Source organism: Cololabis saira, chromosome 12 (genome assembly GCF_033807715.1).
Source record: "Cololabis saira isolate AMF1-May2022 chromosome 12, fColSai1.1, whole genome shotgun sequence".
NCBI lineage: Eukaryota > Metazoa > Chordata > Actinopteri > Beloniformes > Belonidae > Cololabis > Cololabis saira.
The window spans coordinates 28,509,722-28,529,695 of record NC_084598.1 but is presented as its reverse complement, the minus strand read 5'-3'; the positions used below and the strand labels follow the sequence as shown (position 1 = coordinate 28,529,695).

The 19,974-nt window shown below is 38.7% G+C and overlaps 1 protein-coding gene across 1 annotated transcript in view; it reads left to right on the top strand.

Annotated features, from left to right (window-relative positions):
* Nucleotides 1-6,751: 6,751 nt before the first annotated feature.
* The window catches only part of exosc10 (exosome component 10), a 13,749-nt gene continuing 526 nt past the window's right edge, over nucleotides 6,752-19,974 (top strand). The window contains exons 1-25 of the mRNA XM_061736413.1: nucleotides 6,752-6,930; nucleotides 8,455-8,591; nucleotides 10,272-10,395; nucleotides 10,476-10,580; nucleotides 10,751-10,910; nucleotides 11,013-11,121; nucleotides 11,215-11,290; nucleotides 11,368-11,478; nucleotides 11,580-11,723; nucleotides 12,948-13,138; nucleotides 13,313-13,469; nucleotides 13,915-14,063; nucleotides 14,187-14,237; nucleotides 14,375-14,486; nucleotides 14,603-14,650; nucleotides 14,738-14,813; nucleotides 14,908-15,017; nucleotides 15,123-15,215; nucleotides 15,290-15,358; nucleotides 15,453-15,555; nucleotides 15,631-15,704; nucleotides 18,605-18,785; nucleotides 18,875-18,939; nucleotides 19,026-19,102; nucleotides 19,191-19,974. The exon at nucleotides 19,191-19,974 is cut by the window's right edge and continues 526 nt beyond it. Of these exons, the coding sequence (XP_061592397.1) occupies nucleotides 6,808-6,930; nucleotides 8,455-8,591; nucleotides 10,272-10,395; nucleotides 10,476-10,580; nucleotides 10,751-10,910; nucleotides 11,013-11,121; nucleotides 11,215-11,290; nucleotides 11,368-11,478; nucleotides 11,580-11,723; nucleotides 12,948-13,138; nucleotides 13,313-13,469; nucleotides 13,915-14,063; nucleotides 14,187-14,237; nucleotides 14,375-14,486; nucleotides 14,603-14,650; nucleotides 14,738-14,813; nucleotides 14,908-15,017; nucleotides 15,123-15,215; nucleotides 15,290-15,358; nucleotides 15,453-15,555; nucleotides 15,631-15,704; nucleotides 18,605-18,785; nucleotides 18,875-18,939; nucleotides 19,026-19,102; nucleotides 19,191-19,221 (2,676 nt within the window). The 5' untranslated portion in view covers nucleotides 6,752-6,807 and the 3' untranslated portion in view covers nucleotides 19,222-19,974. The remainder of the gene's footprint in view (nucleotides 6,931-8,454; nucleotides 8,592-10,271; nucleotides 10,396-10,475; nucleotides 10,581-10,750; nucleotides 10,911-11,012; nucleotides 11,122-11,214; nucleotides 11,291-11,367; nucleotides 11,479-11,579; nucleotides 11,724-12,947; nucleotides 13,139-13,312; nucleotides 13,470-13,914; nucleotides 14,064-14,186; nucleotides 14,238-14,374; nucleotides 14,487-14,602; nucleotides 14,651-14,737; nucleotides 14,814-14,907; nucleotides 15,018-15,122; nucleotides 15,216-15,289; nucleotides 15,359-15,452; nucleotides 15,556-15,630; nucleotides 15,705-18,604; nucleotides 18,786-18,874; nucleotides 18,940-19,025; nucleotides 19,103-19,190) is intronic.

The following is a 19,974-nucleotide window of genomic DNA, read 5'->3' as shown; positions in this document are numbered from 1 at the left end:
AGAATCGACTTCAGTGACTCGGAGTTGCTGAACTGTTACAGACGGAATTTGAAGATGCATTTCATTTGGAAGTAAATAAAAAATAAAATGTCGACAGTTTATAAGGTTGGAGCTTCCACACTGATGTGACTTTTCTGACTCGGTGCTACTGTATATTCATGCTTCTCTATGGATTGCTCGCACCAGAACTGATAATCCGACATTCACCTCACATCCACTTCACACCCACTTCACACCATGATTTGTCAGGCATGTGGAGGTGAGAAAGTAAGCAGGGTTACAGCTTCTTTCACTCTCTTGTTTTGTTATACATCTGTGCACCTGAATGAAACCTTGCAAACGCCTTAGCCAAGACTGAAAAAAAAAAATGTGCTGTTATCCTCACATTTAAACAGCTTCCAACCTTTTTTTCTTTAAATAGTTATTTCACTTGCTTGAAAAGTATAAACCAGCATATTTCAAAGAATTAAAATAATTTCAAATGAAGGTCGGTTTAGCTGCTTTGGGAGCTCTTAACAGCAGCAGTTTATGTCCCTCTCTCGGCCTTTCCTCTTGACATCGGTGGCTGAACGCTCCAGGAAAATCTAGAAAGTGGATAGTGAGTTCAGCATATTTTTGTAAACAAGGTTCAGCGTAATTGTGCTTCAGTCATGATGAAGTATCCGGCAGTTCTGCCATGTGACCAGACACGAAGGGACACCATCTGCAGGCTAATCAGAATCAAGAATTCTCAATAATTGTGTTTGAAAATGGAAAAATTAATAAGTAATCTAGAAACGTCTCCTTGAACCCTTGGAAATAGAGATATGGATCGTTCCTTGTATGATGGTTTCTAATTGTGGTTTATAGGAAATTCAACTGACTTATTCATCAATTGTGAAAAAAAGACGGCAGTTTCAGCCCTTGTCTACGTCCATCTGGGCAGCACACAACCGGTTGCCAGCTGACATGCATCATCAGCCATTGTAGTCGCGATAGGAGGCTTAAAGTGCTGCCGATGGTGCCAGTCTGATAATTGAACTCTACCCACCAGCTTTGGCATTATTTGGCGAAGTGTGTGATCAGCTGTGTTTTAATACTTGGTGAATCTGTCCTATGTTGTCAGTCTGTATTGGCCTTTTTTATGTGCTATGTGTTATCATTGTTTATCTGTGTATTACAGTGAAACCCCAGCTGCTCAGGTATTCAGGCCTGCTTCACTTTACCTTTCAATCGCTCTGAAAGGGCAACAGCGAGTAGACCAGAAAGGCATTAGCACAGGACACAAGGTGCTATTTAATGGTCTGACGTGATGAATGGAAAGCCTGATATGTGCCATGATTTAGCAGACATTAAAACATCTTAATATATTAGAATAGGCCTGGGGTGGTTCTGGGGAAAAGGGCATAGGAGTAATGGAACTAATGACACCCACGTAGGACTAATATATCAGGATTTAGGGAAGACTAAATCTGGACAGTTCTATCAAGACGACACCACTAAGGGTATATGAGAGAGGGAGAAAGAGTGTGGATGGGTATTATCTTAGCCCACAGTGTCATGAACCAGAGTTTCCAAGAGGACCGTCCTGCGATTAATAGAAAAACATTTTCAAGTAGTTTCTTATCCTTAAGCATGGTTGAAGGCACTGAGCAACCGAAGCGTTTCGGACATTCAAGTACAATAATACAAGGTCGATGTTGGAGGTAGAAAAAAATAGTTTGACCCAACCAGGAGTTGAAATGTCTGTTTTTCTATCAGTATGCCATGGATTGCCAGGGGGCGAAAGGATAGGTGGGAAAATCCAAGGCCACATTAAGTATATTTTGCTGGATAAAGCATGTTTCGAATGTGAAGATTACATTTTTCTTCCCTAATGACTGTTGATAACCTGAAAGCTGTTTCAAAGTTGTCTCTCAATCCTGCTACCTTTTTTTTTTTTCTTTCCTTCTGTGGCTTAATGTGCAGTCGATTCCTTTATGTTATTACATCACATCGTCATTGTTAGGCTAACAGATGTTTACACAGGAAATGCATCTTCTGCTGGTTTCTTGATCATATGAACTAAAACAAAATTTCAAAAAAAAAAAAAAAGCAGCATTTTTGTCATGGATGCATAGAAGCATTGCCAGCCTCTTTGTTTTGTACCGTGTCAGTACTGTGGCGATGATTTGATTTTGATCTTTTTTAATGTTTGATATGGTTACTGAACGTTTTTTCTTCCAAAAACTCTGCATAAAGGTCAAGTGTTGTTTCAAAATTACGATTAAGAACCAGTGTTTGCCAATACGAAAGCCATTGCTGAAATCTCTCCTCTTTAAACAGTATACTGTACATACTGTGTGTATTTCGCCCCCATTTGGGAAACCAGACTGTGATGTCCTATTTTAAATTACCACCTTTATTTAAACCTTGAATCTGGGAAAAAAAAACTAAAAAAAACGCAAATGAACACAAGCAGTGAGTAACATTTTTCAAAAGCTGCTATTCCACAACCTTAATGCTGCAGTGACACAAAACGCCCCTGTTACGAGGTGGTCAGCAACTGCAGAACGGATAACACAAGTAGTACTCTCTAATAGTGCTTTTTGTGTTTTTATACACCTTCACAATTTTAGGAGGGGCATAATTTATTGTGAATTTAAGTATGTAATTGGATTCGGAATGACAACGCTTGGCCTTTCTGTCGTGACTCCTCAGTATTTTCATGTCCAGGTGATCTCTGTGAGATCTTGGCAGTAACGTTTTCACATTGAAAAGTCGTCAGCTGACCTTGATATGCTGAAACTGTGCATGTATGATATTGTTTGGTGAATTTGTGTTTTCTAAATGAGGGAGTTAATAAAAACAGTTCACTGAGGATTTTTTTTTCCTGGTTGTTTTTTATGAATTATGTGTGGGATGGTGTCATTTTCAGCACCAACAGTTTTAGTGTCTTTTACTGCAGGAGGAATTTGAGTAGAGCCTTGGGGTGTCATCAAAGCTATAAAATGCATAATATTATGAAAAGCATATAAATGGGAGTAAATGGCAGCAATAAAGTCCCATTCGGTGGATAAAGAACACAAACCACATGGGTTTTTTGCTGCATACACTAATTATATTGTTACACACAATAAAAAGGAGTAGTATCATAGATAAAGTGTTTTGAAAAGTGGGATTACACACACAATCCTAAAAAACACAATTTTAAGAGTAATCCCTCGAGCTGCTGACTATGTTTGGCAGCTCTTTTTGAAAAGAAAATTATTAATTTATTTGGCTTATTAGAGCTTGTGTGTAATGAAGTTTAGTTATCTTCCACTAACGCAAGAGGACGACATGGCAAGCTACTGTGAAATATTGATCGAGCGAGTGTTGCAGAGATGCTTTTAAGATAATAAAAGGAAGAAGGTCCTGTGAAGAGATCAATAGCAATGGGAAGTGAAGAAAAGAGAGGTTTCTCCCTACACACCACAGATCATCCATAATGAGCTGGTGTGTCGATAGTTTGGTTCTTGACATGCTATTGATTGCTGGATCACAACATTGGGCTTCTATAACTTATTTTTACACCACACAGAAGAGAAATCGATAAATGTTTGACTGGTATACCCACATCTTCAGCTCGACACTTCAAAATCCGTAGGACACAGATATAGTCCTGATAGCTCCTACGGAGATATTGGTGAAGACGTGATTGGTGCACATTACTGCTCCCAATGCTGCAGATGGATCTACTGGTTACTGCAGATTGCAAATGTCAACATTGCCCCCTCATGGTTCCACTATCCTGGTGCATCAATCCTGCGAGGCCAGAAGACGTGAGGCAATTCAAAACCATGTCTGCAGTGTCACTGCATTGAATTAATGCTCTACTGACCTGGTCATGCACTACATGCACAACAGACTACACAGAGCTACAGATAAGTATTTCAAACGAGGACAGATTATGAATCATCAAGCTTCTGGGCAAGTGCTTGAAAGAAGCGCCGACAACCCCTTACATCCAGCTAGATACCTTGAGTGAAAGACTAAAATTGATAAGGAATGTTTTCTCGGTTTCTTTGTTGTGTGTATCTGTGGCCAATTTGAGTTTCTCTGTATCTTTTTCATCTTTTTTTCACAAAATAAAATGTTTCTTTTGTGCATATCTTCCATCTTTTTTGTTGGTTTTACAACTGTGGAGTGTTCATTTTAGTCTGCATATGGTTTTAAGTGTCTTGACTGATTTGAATAATTGTGAACTTCTTTTCATTTGCTTGTTTTTCATAATTTGAATCTTACTAACCTTCATGGGTTTTTGTTTAACTTATTCTAAGTCATTGTGTATTTGTCAGTGAGAAACATTTACTTTCAAAATATTGACAGTTCTTGAACAGGGATGACTGATTCAGAGATGCATATAACATCAGGTAAATATTTAAATAATTACTGCATGTTTAGCTCATTAATCATTCTATGAAATATCTTTTGACCATGTACTCTATCTTGTGGTTTGAATGATGCAGACTACAGGCATAGACTTTCCTTAGCCATCAATGTGTTTCCGGCCAAAACTAGTTAAGGGATTATTTTTGCAGCTCTACAAGCATTTGTTCTTTTGGCCTGAATCATTTTCATTTATTCTGAAATGTTATTTAATCTGCAGGTTTACAGTGGAAATTCAAAGATTTGTATGTAATGTTTGATAAGAGAAACAGCTCATGCTCTGTTTAAGTGGGGGAGTATAGGTTACAATCTGAATCACTGCAGGCTGGTAAGTATCCGTCCTCATAGGATTCGCCTCCACAAGGGCTTCTCACCAGCACGTGTCAGTGTAGTGACTCAGGACATTAAAGTGACATGGAAGTACCTCAAGCTATATATCTCACAACAAACAAAATACAATATGGCTGAAACTGGCCATTTTGTATTCATTATTATTATTATTATTATTAGGGCCCGAGCACTTACAGTGCAAAGGCCCTATTGTATCCGTAGGAAATGTTTTTTTTTTCTTTCTGTGTGGAGTTTGCATGTTCTCCCCGTGTTCCCTTGGGTAGCTAATGTGAGCTACCCCCACAAAAACATGCACACAGTCCTGGGCTATACATGCCCCCTCTGACCAGCCGGGACGCCAGATGGGGTGGGGAGGATCTGGCCGGAATAACGTGATCCAGATGATAATTCAGCCTTTAACGTGATCCTTCCACGCGCTACGTCCAGCCAGAGAAACCCCACCCTGTCTGGTGAAAAGAAGCGGCCTGCTCACTCCTCAAGTAAGGAGGACCTGAGCTCACTGTAGGGGTTGGTAGAGGGGAGCAATGCCCAGGACTGTCATTTAGGTAGAGCACTGGGTGATGAAAATGGGCAAAAAATCAGGGATAAAAAATTTAAGGGAAAAAAAAAAGGAAATGGGTATTTTTTTCTCTCGTTCTCGTTATTATCCTCGTTTTTCTTCCGACAGAATGAGGGCCTTTTTGCCCCCCTAAACGTGCCCCAAAAGTCACCAAATTTTGCATGCAAGCCAGGCCTGGTGAAAAATGTGATATTTAATGGTTTGCATTAATGGGCGTGGCAAGATGGCTCAACAGTGCTCCCTAGAAAACTTTGTGCCTCAAGCCCCACAATATGGTTTGACGTACATGCACGAAAATCGGTACACACCTGTATCATGTTGCAACTTAAAGAAAAGTCTCTTGGCGCCATGGCCGAAACTGAACAGGAAGTCGGCCTTTTTGAATTTTTGAATTAATCGTTTAATTTTGGCGCAATTTATGCCATGTCTTCGGCTGTTAATGTGGCCCGAACCGTAACGTGCACCCAGGTGTGTTATACATCAAAATGTGCGTCTCCATCCTGCGACGATTACTTTTCTCAGTCAAAAGCATTACCGCAGCGACGATAGACGCCAAAAAGCGCGCCCCCCCCCCTTCATCTGATTGGTCCAAATTTGATAGTTCCTACTCTCTGCCATAACTTTTGAATGGTTTGACATATAGAGTCGTGGGTGGTGTCATCGGACTCGGTTTTGAGTACTTGACTTTCATTGGCATAAATTAGCCCCGCCCCTTCTTCTGATTGGTTGATATTTCATAGATCCTACTCTCTGCCATAACTTTTGAATGGTTTGACATATAGAGTCGTGGGTGGTGTCATCGGACTCTGTATTGAGTCCTTGACCTTTATTGGTGAAAATTGCACGCGCGAGGGCCATCGCTGCTTGCAGCTTTAATTATTATTATTATTATTATTATTATTATTATTATTATTATTATTATTATTATTATTATTGTTGTTGTTGTTGTTGTTGTTGTTGTTGTTGTTGTTGCTGTTGTTGTTGTTGTTATTATTTATAATTTATGTTTTATTTTTTGCGTCTGGTTTTATTTTATATGAATGTTTACTTTTATTTATTTATTTTTTGTTTGTTTTACTCTTTTACCTTTTGGGTTTCACCTCAGGAAAACACTTGATATGTACCTGTACTACAATGCACCTAACAAATGCCCTTTAAATAATCGTGTTTTTGATATTTACAAAGATAAGCATGACTATGTTGTAGCCCTAATCATCATGCAACACTATTTCCAAGACGGTCTTTATAACACTGCGTCCACTCCATTCCACACCATCAGGGGTCGCTGTCGCTCACGCAGCCGGCAGCTCAAGCCTGAATTATGGTTCCGCGTTAAATCGACGCAGAGGCTACGGCGTAGAATACGCGGACTTACGTGCACGTCCCTACGCCGCAGGCTCTGCGTTGGTGTAACGCGGAACCATAAATCAGCCTTCAGTAAAAACATCAAGAAGAAGACGGTCGCCGCTTCGCCCCACGACACACATTTACACGGGACACAAGTGATTATGAGTTCTTCTAAAAGTAATAATTCCGCTAAAAGTGCTGTTGCGGATGGCAATTCAGATGCTAACGACGAAGATAAAAACGAGCTGTGTCCCGGTTTCAAAGACGCGGATGCCTTCGTTAAAGTAAGTGAACTGAGTTTGTAGCTCAGGCTAACGTTCAGATGTGCAACGTGGGTGAGCCAGTCCACTACGACCTGGCCACTTCACAAGAAAGATTGGTATAAAACAACTATCATCCAAGGCATGATGCCATTTGACGTTGATTAAAGTTGTCGATACGACAACAGTCACCTATACTAGCCAGGATATTTGCTAATCAGCTTAAAACGGACAGTTTCGACTTAAATATGTACCAGGAAATTAAAGGATACACACATAACTTGTGTTCACAGTGGTGTAAGGATTTAGAAAGTGTATGAAACTATTGAACAGTTGCCACAATGAAAAAAAAATCCCACACTGATAAATCATCAGGATCTAGAAAATGCCAGGGGAACATAATGTTAATTTTTCAAAGTATAGATGTGTCACTTTTTTCCTTTTGCTATTTGTATTATTCACAATTTGATTATATTACTTTAGCACTTTATTACTCAGCACTTTAGCACCCCAGCATTTTCATTTTCATTTTAAATCTAATTTTAATTCTAAGTGATCTATTTTATTATTTTTTATTTTTTTATTTAAATCTCAAAATACAATGCAAAATTAAGAACAAGGGTAACATACAAATACAGACATTCGAGCACCATATAGAAAAGATATAAACAAAAGAATATATAAAGAACAAGACAGTTGAATGTAAATTAAACATAAATAAAAATGAAAACAACATAATGTGCGAGAGTAGGTTTCATGTAGTCAAATTGAACAATTTACAGATGCCGATGGTTTTTTGTGCCTTTTTGTTTTTTGATGAGTAAATTGTCCTTATATATAGATCAAGTTCTTTTTTAAGTACAAGGAGTTCAGGTTTTCTGCGGATGAATTTGGACTTGTGTATGTGAAATTTAGCTAAAAATAAAAACAGATTAATAAAAAAGAAAGCGTCCCTATCTTGGTGATTAAAATTATGAAAACCAAAAATAACATTCTTAAAATAAAGATGAAAATCAGAAAAGACGGAATCAACAATATACTTGTGGAAGTCCCTCCAAAATCTATAACTGAATTCACATGACCAAAATAAGTGGAAATATGTCTCAGGATATTTTTGGCAAAAAGAACAATTAACGTCTATATCCTTCTTAAATTTAGATAAATATTGTTTTGCAGGGTAGAATTTGTGTATCAATTTAAAAGAGATCTCTTTGACTTTATTTGTTAGGAAGAATCTTTGTGGTAACGACCAAACTTTTGTCCACTCAATATCTGTCACGAAATTGAGCCAAATGTTTCCCTGTCTTCAACACACCTGATTCTAATCACTGGTCGTCATCAACATGTCATCAAGGTTTACACAACTCTGTTGGTGACACAGCCTTGTCTATCACAGTTGTGTTGACGCAGGGAAACATCTAAAACGTGCAGTAGACTGGCCCTCGAGTCCCGGCTTGTGTGCACCCCTGTTTAATAAAGTATCTTATCTATCTATATTAGTAGTATTTGTGGAAACAAGTGACATCTGAGCCTGCTTCTCGTCTACAGCATGGATTGGGTGCTGTGTTGTCAGCAACCAAAGAGTCCTCCGGCTTACCTCAGACTGGAGATGAATATGACTTCTATCGGAGCTTCCCAGGCTTTCAGGAGTTCTGTGACAGTCAGGGAGATCAGATTTTGCACTGGTAGGTACTCCTATGTGATGTTTTTACTTGTATTGGATTCAATCTGAGACAGGCTTTAATGCCCCTACCAATGCATCCCCTTCACCTGTCATTCCTCTGCCTTGAAGTTCCATACAACAGGTTTTTTTTACTGATGTGCACTGCTTCAGAAGCTCATGAAAATGAGTTGTAGAAGTATCGTATAACTACAGTTGGTGCAACCGTACACGCCAAAGCTAAACTGCAAACCTATGCTCATAAAATAAACTGTTAATTGTTTAAGTAGAAAGCAGATATGCAGGAATAATAGCCATAACACCCTATTTGCATGGCACTTATGTTACAAGGGCACCAGTGGTACTATCTGGGATTTGTGCAGCCTATTGACAAGTAATAAATGAAGTCTGTGGTTTATTTTACGTACAAAAAACGATGGCTGTCCATATTGCTTGAATTTGGTATTTGAAATCAGTCTGCCCAGCCACCTGATTATAATTCTTGTCCTCTTTGATGCAAAAAATTAGCCTGCTCCTCTGGTTTCAGTTTTGATTTCCAGGGAACAGTACCAACAGGATTGGCTAAACATGAAACCAGTCAGAAAAATGAAGCATGTGATGACGGTTACCTTGGTTGTTTTGAATTGTGTCTCTCAGATCCTCCTGTACAGAAAAACTTCTGTGATTAGTTTGGTACATTGTGTACTGGTGTTATGGTTTTGAAACCATCACTGACTTTGGGGTTTTTAAATCCAGACTTAAAACCTATTTATTTAGACTGGCTTTTAATAAACAGTATTGATGTGAAATATTCTTAATTTAATTTTAATGGTTTTATTATGTCGTTTTTAAATTGTTTTGTTTTAATGTGGATTTGAATGGAAAGCACTTTGGTCACCCTGTGTGTTGTAAAGGGCTTTATAAATAAACGATTGATCGATTGAATGAGAAGTGCACCTGGCCTGTTTTATAAGATACATTTTTCATGAAGTGAATGGGTATGGCCAGCCAGCTTAGCTAGAAATGCCAGTTAATCACTCATCAGCTTGACTTTAGCATGTGTGGTGCCAAGAACTGAATATGGAAGCATTAAAAGTATTATATTGCATCTAACTTGACTTTCAAATGTTCAAAATGGATGTAAACTGGGATTTACCCAGGTTGTCTACCTCACAGAGCATATAAAACTAAAAAATCTTTAATTTTTGCACATCTTTAAATGACTATAGCGGTTCTTCAATCAATATGAATACTGATCACAATGGAATAATATGGTGCCTTTTAACTTTGAAATGTGATATGAATGTTTGTACATGATTTTGGGGAAATATGAACTATTAATTATCGGATCATACAGTCATAAGTGGGACTCGAAGAAGATCACTCTTTTACAGTTTACATTTTTGGATCTTTTAAATCACTTTTAAATCACAGAATTACTGAGATGGGCATTTCATGGAATTAAATTATCCCGTGATGTCAGATGAAGCTGAAATTTATTAGATACTTTATAGTCGAATTTTGTTTTTACATAACTAATAACAGTCACGGTGCGTTCTTACTGATTTTAAAATCAGACGTACTCCACATTCATTACAAATTACTGCAGGTCCCCAGTTAGTAATAGTGCTCAGCGAACACGGTGTCACTTGTCGGACAAGGAGTTTATTTGTTGAGTATTCTTTTCTCTGTGTTTATGTTTTAGCATGAGTCAGATAATGCAGTACCACGGCTGCAGATCTCACATCAGAGACCAGAACAAGCTCACAGGGGTGGAGGAGAGGTTTGATCTGGTTGTGGACTCGAATGACGTTATCCTTGAAAGAGCGGTATGATCTGCAGCTTTGAAGTTATAGATAAATGAAAAAAGGCTTTGCAAACCAACCAAACTTTTCCGTCTGTTTTCCAGGGGATTCTTCTTGATGAAGCCGATGGAGTGAACAGGGGCCAGAAGCCCGTCATGCCTGTTGGGTTTCAGCCTCCCAAAATTGTTGTTTCCAGCTGGAATCGCAAGGTTGGCTAATTAAGCTCTCACTACTTTTACTGCTGGTGCTGTTTTGGCCTTGGACAACATTCAATCTGAAGAAATATTGGCATTCAGTCTCCTAAAAAGTTTCTTCAGATGCTTATAATATTTACAGAAATGTCTGAAACTGTTTTGTAAACTGTGCTTTTCTTGATCAGGGTCTCGGCTCCGGCAGTCGTTCTGAGACATTCAGACTGCTCCACGCCAAGAACATAGCAAGGCCTCAGCTGAAATTCAAGGAAAAAATTGACAACAGCAACACACCTTTTACTCCCAAAATCTTCATAAAACCCAATGCAGTAAAGCCACTCCCATCTTGTAAGACATGCCTTTCGCTCTCATGGACTTAACATGTCTTCTTTTCACTTATTTAGCATTTCAACACGTTGAACTTGTTTGATCTCTTCTCTTAAACTGCAGATTTCACTAACCAACAAATACGTAAAGAGAGGCCAGAGGACCTGGATGTCCCAGCTGCCCTTGCTGACTTTATTCACCAGCAAAGAACTAAGGAATATGTTGAAGACATGTAAGGCTCGTTTGTGGGGAAATGTTCCCTTTTCTTTTTATTCAATACCCATTTCTCATTGTCGATATAAAATTGAGATTTTGATCCACGTAGGTTTGCTCACCCATACCAATATGAGCTGGACCACAGCACGATAGCAGAAAGCCTTCTGTCCAAACCAGAGCCTCAGGTACTGGAGTTTTACACAGTGATTCTCTAACTTAAAACTGCTTCTGCCTCTCTGGTAACTGTCTCTTCTCTTTTTAGATGTACAAACCAGTGGAGGAGACCAAGCTGTCCTTTGTTGACACACTAGAGGACCTAGTGGCTCTGAATGAGAAGCTCTGCAAACTGCCTGAATTTGCAGTAGACCTTGAGGTACAAAGATAATATGTGTATAATCTGATTCAAAAACCACTGATTTGATTCTTTTTTTTTTTGAGGGTGTTGTTTTATTCAAACTTTGTTCTTTATTGCAGCACCATTCCTACAGGAGTTTCCTTGGCCTCACCTCTCTGATGCAGATCTCCACCAGAGAAGAGGACTACATTATCGACACACTCGAGCTACGCAGCGAGATGTACATCCTGAATGAGGCGTTCACTGATCCAGCTATTGTAAAGGTATTGAAACTGTTTTAACAAATGATCTCTTGCTGTACAATATGTGCCATGGGTCTTGAGAAGATGTAAAGTTGGCAAACAGAGCAAATGTATAATTTTTGACGTTTTCTTGAGTTTTTTTGTTTTGGGGTTTTTCACATATTCTCTATTGGGGACGGCTCAGAACTGCAGGCACGACAGTACACTCCCAGTTCCATCTCTGTCCTCAGTCGTGCCTTTGAAATGGCTGCAGAATAAAAGAATGATATGGACGTCTCTGCAAAAGTAATTTCCTTGAAGGCAGCTTATGTTGCTCTAAAACTCAGTTCAGTATACAGTAGATGGAAAAACACCACAAAATGCTTTGCATGTTTAACTATACTTTTTAATTTTAACATCATTTGTTAGCTTGGAAATGCTTCTGAGATACAAGAATATTGTAAGAAAGACGGTAACAACAACCAGTAAACTGTTGAGCTCTTAAGGGAAGTTAAGAATGTGTTTTATAATGAGCGCAATGAACGGTGTTATGAGAGATGAGATGCATCCACTTGTCTCCGTTTTTAAACTGTTGCCATCTGCACAGTGCTGCTGCCCCCCTGTGTTTTTAAAAAATATGTTCGAATGGTCATTTATTCCACGAAGCCATCAGATCTAAAAATATGGACAGAAAAATTGGATGCCAGCTGGTTTGGCCAGAAATGTTACTTTTAATGTGTCGTTTTAATGTTTGATCTTCATGTCATGCTGGGGCGTGGAGATGTCGTGTGATGTCTGCTACAATCCAGAATCTATATTCTTCTGTGTTAAAGTAAAAAATTGTGTATATATTCCCCTTGGTACTTCATAATTAGCTATAAAATACCATTTAAAACATAATGGCATAATTGAAATTGGATAAATGGATATAAAATGTATAAATATGCGCATGAATATCTGTCTATATATGTACTACAATCATTTTAAGTCCTTCTGTGGGGGTGCCTGTAAGTCTCATCATTGTCAAACGTGCTTGGTAAGGTCAGTGGGTGTTCTGTGCCGTGTGGGAGCCAGCATGACTCACACACTGCTGGAAAGCTGTGAAAAAAAAAGTGAGGTGAATGGGCTGAACAACTGCAATATTTGCAAAAGCGATTCAGATTAAATGTCACATGTTTGGTCACAGGCTTTTCATATTTTTTCTGTGCACAGATGCATGTCCTCTTTATTAAACCAGCTGTATCTGCTTTCTTTCCTGCTTGTCAGGTGTTTCATGGTGCTGATTCTGATATTGAGTGGCTCCAGAGAGACTTTGGCTTGTACGTTGTCAACCTTTTTGACACGCATCAGGCGAGCCGTGCCCTCAACCTCGCCAGACATTCCCTCGACCACTTGCTCAAACACTTCTGCAAGGTGGAGTCGGACAAACGCTACCAGCTAGCTGATTGGAGGATTCGGTATGTGGATTAATGTGTCATTTAATACTTTATCATGTTTATTGACGGTAGTAGATGCAGTTGTATTATGGTCCTTTGAATTTCTTAATAGCAAAAAGGGTCTTTCTTTTTAAACTGTTTTAACATATGTTTGAAAACCTGAAATGAAATTCATCCCATTGCATGTTGGTGCAGGCCTTTGCCAGAGGAGATGGTGCAGTATGCCCGGACAGACACCCACTACCTACTTTATATCTACGACTGTGTGAGGGTGCAGCTTCTGGATGTCAATCATGGACAACATGGCCTCATACAGCGTGTTTGGAACAAGTCCAGAGAAATTTCCTTGAAGGTGTGAAAATCCTGCTTCATGTGATTGAAAGACGAATGTTACACCACAGGGAGGAAAAAACACATTTGGATTTTAATAGTTATATAATAGTATAATATAATAGTGAATTTATTTCCTTTCTTTTCCCAGCATGTCATCTTTCAAACTAGCGTCACGTGAACTCGACTTTAATTTGAATCTCGTGTGTACATGTAAACAAAACATCTAGAATATAAAAAAGGCGTGTCAATGACAGAAATAAACTTAAGAACATTTTATGGTGTTACAAATTAGTCAAGATATTTTCTCCTCTTCACTTGCAATGTTTTACTTTAATCTTTCTCTTTAATCAACCTTAATATTCCTAGTCACTTTTTTTTCCTCCTGTTTCTATCTTTTTTTTTGTAATTAACACCACAGTTTTCACCTTATTCTGACGCTTATCTGTCCTCCCAAACCCCAACAGAAATACGTGAAGCCTATTTTCACAGAGGAGTCATATTTGCAGCTGCAGAGGAAGCAGAAAAAGTCTTTTAACACCCAGCAGCTCACTGCCTTCAGACTGCTGTTTGCCTGGAGGGACAAGCTGGCCAGGATGGAAGATGAAAGCACCGGGTAGGCTGTGTTCCACCGGATGGACAGCTCATCCGCGTCCGCTTTCTGCAACCCACATGATTGTGTCAAAAATCTCTCCATTCATCCCAACGTGTTTTAATATGAGATTATTTTTGTGTGTAGATATGTCCTGCCCACACATATGATGAGCAAAATATCAGAGGAACTGCCTCGGTAAGTTAAATAGATTTTGGACTTTGAATTCTTTTTTTTTTTTTTTTTTTCTTTGTAGTTCTCACCTTTTTTATGCCGATTTCTTTTTGAGGTTTTATTCATAACCTCCAGTCTTGTTTTATGTCTCACCTCCTCAGAGAGCCTCAGGGTATCATTGCCTGCTGCAACCCTGTACCACCAATGGTGAGGCAGCAGGTTAATGAGCTACATCTGTTGGTGCAGCAAGCCAGGGAAATGCCCCTCCTGAAGGTGAGGAAAGATTGATGGCAGTGGTGCGATAGATAGATAGATAGATAGATAGATAGATAGATAGATACTGTACTTATATGTATCGGCACTTCTCAACCAACTTCCTCTCCAAACAGGCTGAGGTTGCAGCTCAAAATAAAAAAGGATTCACACCCATTAAAAAGGTCTGGTAAAATTCTTAAAAAATCGAGTTGTTCAGTTTTTAACATTAACTGAAAAATTAACGTCAGCAATGTTTTTGTTTGTTTTAGACAGAAGTAACATTGTTTGGTCCACATGATACATCCAAGACTAGTGAAAGTGATCTTCCGCATTTCCCACCCAACGGTAAGCTTGACTGCAGTCTATGTTCTGTTTTATACAGGTGACTGAATATTTGTACTCTTTGGGCCTTTTTATTGATGATGTATTTTATTTGCAGAAGTGCCCGTGAAACAAGGGGCCCTTTTCTCAGAGGATGAGCCAAAGACGGACGACGATGAGCTGAAAGGAAGCGATCTTTTAGCACAAGCTAAAATCACAGTGTTTCAGGTAAAGATCACGTTTGATTTGCTTTCTTCGTTTTAAAGTTTACTTTAAGAGAATCTGTTTTTTCAAGTTAAGTAGATGACATTAAAACGCTACTTCTGTTTGAAGGAGCCCGAAACGCAGGATGAACAAAAGTCAATGTCGGTGTCTCAGATGAAAGCCAGACGTATCATTGAGTCTTTTGAAAACCCTTTCAGAATGGTAAGAAGTTCATGTTTTCTGTTTTTTGTATTCACGTACAGTGCCATACTATTAACTTCCTTTTGAATTTTCAGTATTTACCCTCCACTAATGTCCGTGTCAACAAGAATGCCAAGTTTGACCCCTCTTCAAAAATATTTGAGGTATTAAAGAACGTCTTTTATCAATTAGTCTCAAAACTTTACGTTGACCTCCTTGTGTTTGAATGTTCATATATTTATGTTCTCATTTTGACAGATTAGCAAAAGATGGAAACTTCAGAGTATTGAACAGCAACAGAAGGAACAGGAGACAAAGAGAAAGTCCAAAGAAGCGAGGCAACAAGCAAAGAAAGTAAAAGGTAAGGTACATTTCTTTTTAATGTAATTTCTGGAAGAAATTTTCCTCAATGTTATTTGCTGTTGAATTTCCTCAGAGCAAAGAACCAAGGCTAAACAAAGCTATCAGGAGTCTCTACAGAATGTCGCCACAGTGCGCCAGCAAGCAGCGGTGAGTCATTTGCTCTCTTGTCCTTCTATTTCCTCTTTCCATTTCAGGTAGACATTGAACCTCCCTGTAGAGATGAAAGATGTGAATTGTATTCATCCAAGAGTCTGGTACAGCATTTTAAAGGCAGAGCATTCATAAGCGGTTTAACCCACCGCAGTGCCCCCCCACCCCATATTCCTTAGATGCAGCTGGTTTTGCTGCAGATAAATATGATGACTCACAAGTGGTGAACTACTGCCGCTGGTCTGCAGCGCCAGCATCATGGTGGCCTTTTTTAATATTCATAACTGTCAGAAAATGTGCCTGGCGAAGAGAAATGCGCCGCATGGGGCTGAGCCTCTGAGACATGTCCTCAACTCATCAGACACATTTCTTTCCTCCTGGGGAGGAACAATACCTACTCTCTTCTCAGTGGCCCCCTTGCTGTTAGATCCACTTCTCAGGAGGATAATACCTGGCACGAGCTCATATGTTCACGCTGCCGTATCGTCTTTCCTTTTGTGTTTTAAATACTCAGTCCCGGCTCGTTGTCTTTTATACAAGGTGACGAAGAATAAAGAGTGGTCCTTGCTCTTTGACTTTCGCCTCTGTAACTGCCTGTTGTACAATTTGCTCTGCTTTCCAAAGCCCGCAGTTATAGCATGCACCAGAGGAGTCCTTTGTTTGGTGATAGCTTCAGAGAATCTCGGCACATTGGCACATACTGGTGGCATGCGTCGTAGTTGGAAATGTTGGCAGCAGCACTTGAAAGTAACGGCCCATGGTCTGCCAATTGGGCAGAAATATTGGCAAACGGTCACTGTCAGCCAGCCCTTTGGTAGATTTTTTTTTTCTTTTTTTTTCCCAGTGGCTCATTATAGTTTGAAAGAAAGCTTTGTTTTTCCAAAGCACCATTGATATTATTATGAAAGGTGCATGTGCTGTGATCGGGCTCCAGCAGCACTTGTTTTCTCTTTGTCCTGTGTCCTCACCAACTCTTGCTTGAAAGACTAATTGGTTGTTATCAAGTCAAATTAATTGAGTTAATTGGCATCATGCATAAACTTGCTCACTAATAATGAACTTTAGAATGCATAATTTTAAATTAACATTAATATTCAGCCTTACACTAAGCCAGGTTACAGCAGCAGCCTGTCCTCTGCTGAGTAGTTACAATTATGCTTTTGTACTTATCACAATAACTGGATGCTGGATTAGTGGTTATTGATAAGTATTGTTCATTTTAGAAGAAATTTAACATGTAAGATCAAAATGCAACAGTATTTATTTAAAAAAAATATATAAAATAAAGAAGCGTTAAAAAAAATCCATTCAAAGCAAGGAGTCAAATTATAACCTAAATAAAAATAAATGCTTCCCTTAGTACTCCCACAATGGGGAAATTCTCATTTTCTAGTAGCAGTGGTCTGCCATGCAATGGCACGGCGCCCGGGGAGCAGTAAGGGTTAAGGACCTTGCTCAGGGGCCCAAGGTGGTTGACTTTTGGTTGCAATCCAGGGGCTTGAACCTGGATCCTCCAGCCCTCCTCTGTAACCACTAGGCTGCCACCCCCCTAACCTATGCTATTGCTTCACATTACTGTATATACAACCATTAAATAATAAAATATGAAATCTGACCTAGTATTTAAGAATTGAATAAGTTTATAATCTGCTCCTTTAAACAAGGGATTGGTGGACAGACTCCCCATGGTCGTCCAGGCAGCTGTGATCAATATCAAAACTGCACATTTCAATTTTAAGCCAAGAAATACTTGCAGTACTTTGGCCTTAAAATGGCTTACCTAACCGTTAAACCTACGCTGTCTTGCTTTTTCTTTCACTTGACCTGACCCAAATATATGGATTAAAAAAAAAAGACATTTAAAGCTTCATCTGATGCATCTGCTCTCTCGTCTGTTCATATATCGATAATGTCACCGGCTCATTGCCAGCAAAGGCTTCTACTGTCTGATGCCCTCAGTTTTATCCTGAGCCGTTCTTCACAGTGCATGCAAATATGCCTGAAAGTGGTAAAGATTGGCTCCTCTGACAATTAACGTAGAGTATAAGTGCCATCTGCCCTGCTGTGGGCTGGCGAGCTGTCCAGGATGTATTCCACACGTTCAAATCAGAAATCCCCAGTCATAAGTATTGAGGAGTCATGATACGTCTTGTAACATGTAAACAACATTTTCATCAAATATGAAACAACATATGAAACATTAAGCATTATAGGGTTAAAGAGATTTGGCCTTAAATTAAACTTTGACTATAATGGTAGTTATTTGTTGTGTTTTTTTTTTTTTGTTTTGTTTTTTTACCTCAGTCAGACCTGTCATGACATCAGATATTTACCAAATAATTATTGTGGCTAAAAGAAATCACAAAAAAACACATTTATAGATAACATTAAAATAATTCTTGAACATGGATTTGGAGTCTAAGTAAAAGATCATGTTTATATATTCTGGTCGTGCAAAAAGATCAGTTGCTCTTATTCATTTGTAAACACGCATTTAGATGAACTAAAAGAAAAGATCCTCATGGCCTAATAGTTATTAAAATGATGTAATCTGAAATAGAAATGCTTCTAATACAGATTTTTTTCCCTTTCTGAAATCGGGGTTAACATACAAGTATGCTGCAGCAAACAAAAAGTCAATGCAATGTTCACTTGACTTGGAGAATTAAATCATTTATGTATATGGCACAAAAATACAACCCGTTTAACAATGAATTGACACTTTTAGTGTCTTTAAAATTCCCTTTTTAATTGCATTAATAGCCCATTCATCTTTGCTCTTTTTTTTTTATTTAGGTTTACTTCAACAAAGTAGCTGTTTGTATATAAACATAATAAAAACAAATGCAATTTCAATTCTTGATGTTGAATATTATGTTGCTAAACATTTCCATCAGGAATCAGCAAAAGCTGATGGAAAGAAAAGAGAGCAGGCTTCCAGTCCGGTTGGAGAGGTGACTCCCAAACCAAGCAAGAAACTGATGAAAGCGGCAGAGACGCCCCAGAAAACAGAAGCTCCTCCCCAAGAAAGCTTCAAGCCCTTCGACTACAGCAAGTCAGACCTCAAAGTCTTTGCTGGTATGCAAATAACTGGACGAACCACTTTTCTTTTCACTCGCTTAACTTCCATAATGTTAATGATTTAAAATCTGCACTTTCTGTTGCAGGTAACAAATCGAAAGATGGCACACAGTTTGATCCAAACCGGCAAACCGGTAATTTTAAGAAAAAGGTATTTAATTGGTTATTGATTATTTGTCATTAATGAACCATATTTTAAATAGTATTTCAGTATATGTGTTTAAATCTTCTGCCCAGAAAACTCCCCAGGGACAAAAGAGCAACTTTGCAGCTGGAAACAAAAGTATGTCATACATGGCTGGCAAATCAGAGAGGTATGTATTTTCAGAGTAACCAAGTTTATTTGCCTCTCCAAGTGTCAAAGATCCCAGTGTGTTAACCAATTTATCTTATTCTTTACAGAGGATTTCGCCATAACTGGCCGAAGAGATAGGCTCTTTGTTGCAATTTTCTTTGATTTAGAACATCCTGCAGATGCAGTGTCTCTTCATTTTTTTCCCCCTTGTTGCAAGGGAATTTCATGTTTTTGAAATTGTATTTTTTTTCCATCAATAAAACTGTGTGCCCTGTAAATATGTGGAAGCACACAGCTTTTTAATAAAGTTGATTTTTTGGGGGGAAAAGGTTTGGGAATCTTTTTACTTGTGTTTTTTCTAAAAAGACTAAAATATGGTGTATATCCAAGCATTAATCAAAACATGTGTGAGCTGAAAAGTGACTTTTTTATGTACATTATACATTCCATAATACTTCTACAATTTGCAAAGGTTAACCCACCACCAAAATGTGTCCTTTTCTTTTGCCAGAAATGTATAGAAACATCTTCATTTTTATTCCCCCTTTAGCGTTGCACTCTGAAATAATATGCACCAGCTTTCAGAGACTCGGCTCGATTTAGGATTGTGGCTGCAAAGATTTTCTTCTATTTATCTTGGAGTACTGAAAATCTATAACTTTATCTCAGGGTCTTACCATAACCCTTGTCTCAGTCAGTACCAAAGTAAATTACGACTGCGCCATTGATGCTGTTTTTTCCCACTAAACACACCCAGCTGCACCTTCTTATTCAGAACTCAGGCATCTATCGACTGTAATCAAAAAGTGACCATATTATTCCCAACTTAAAGGGGTTTTTCGGTCCATTACAGAAGTTACTTGCAAGTCGATAAAGCCTGTTACGGTGTGA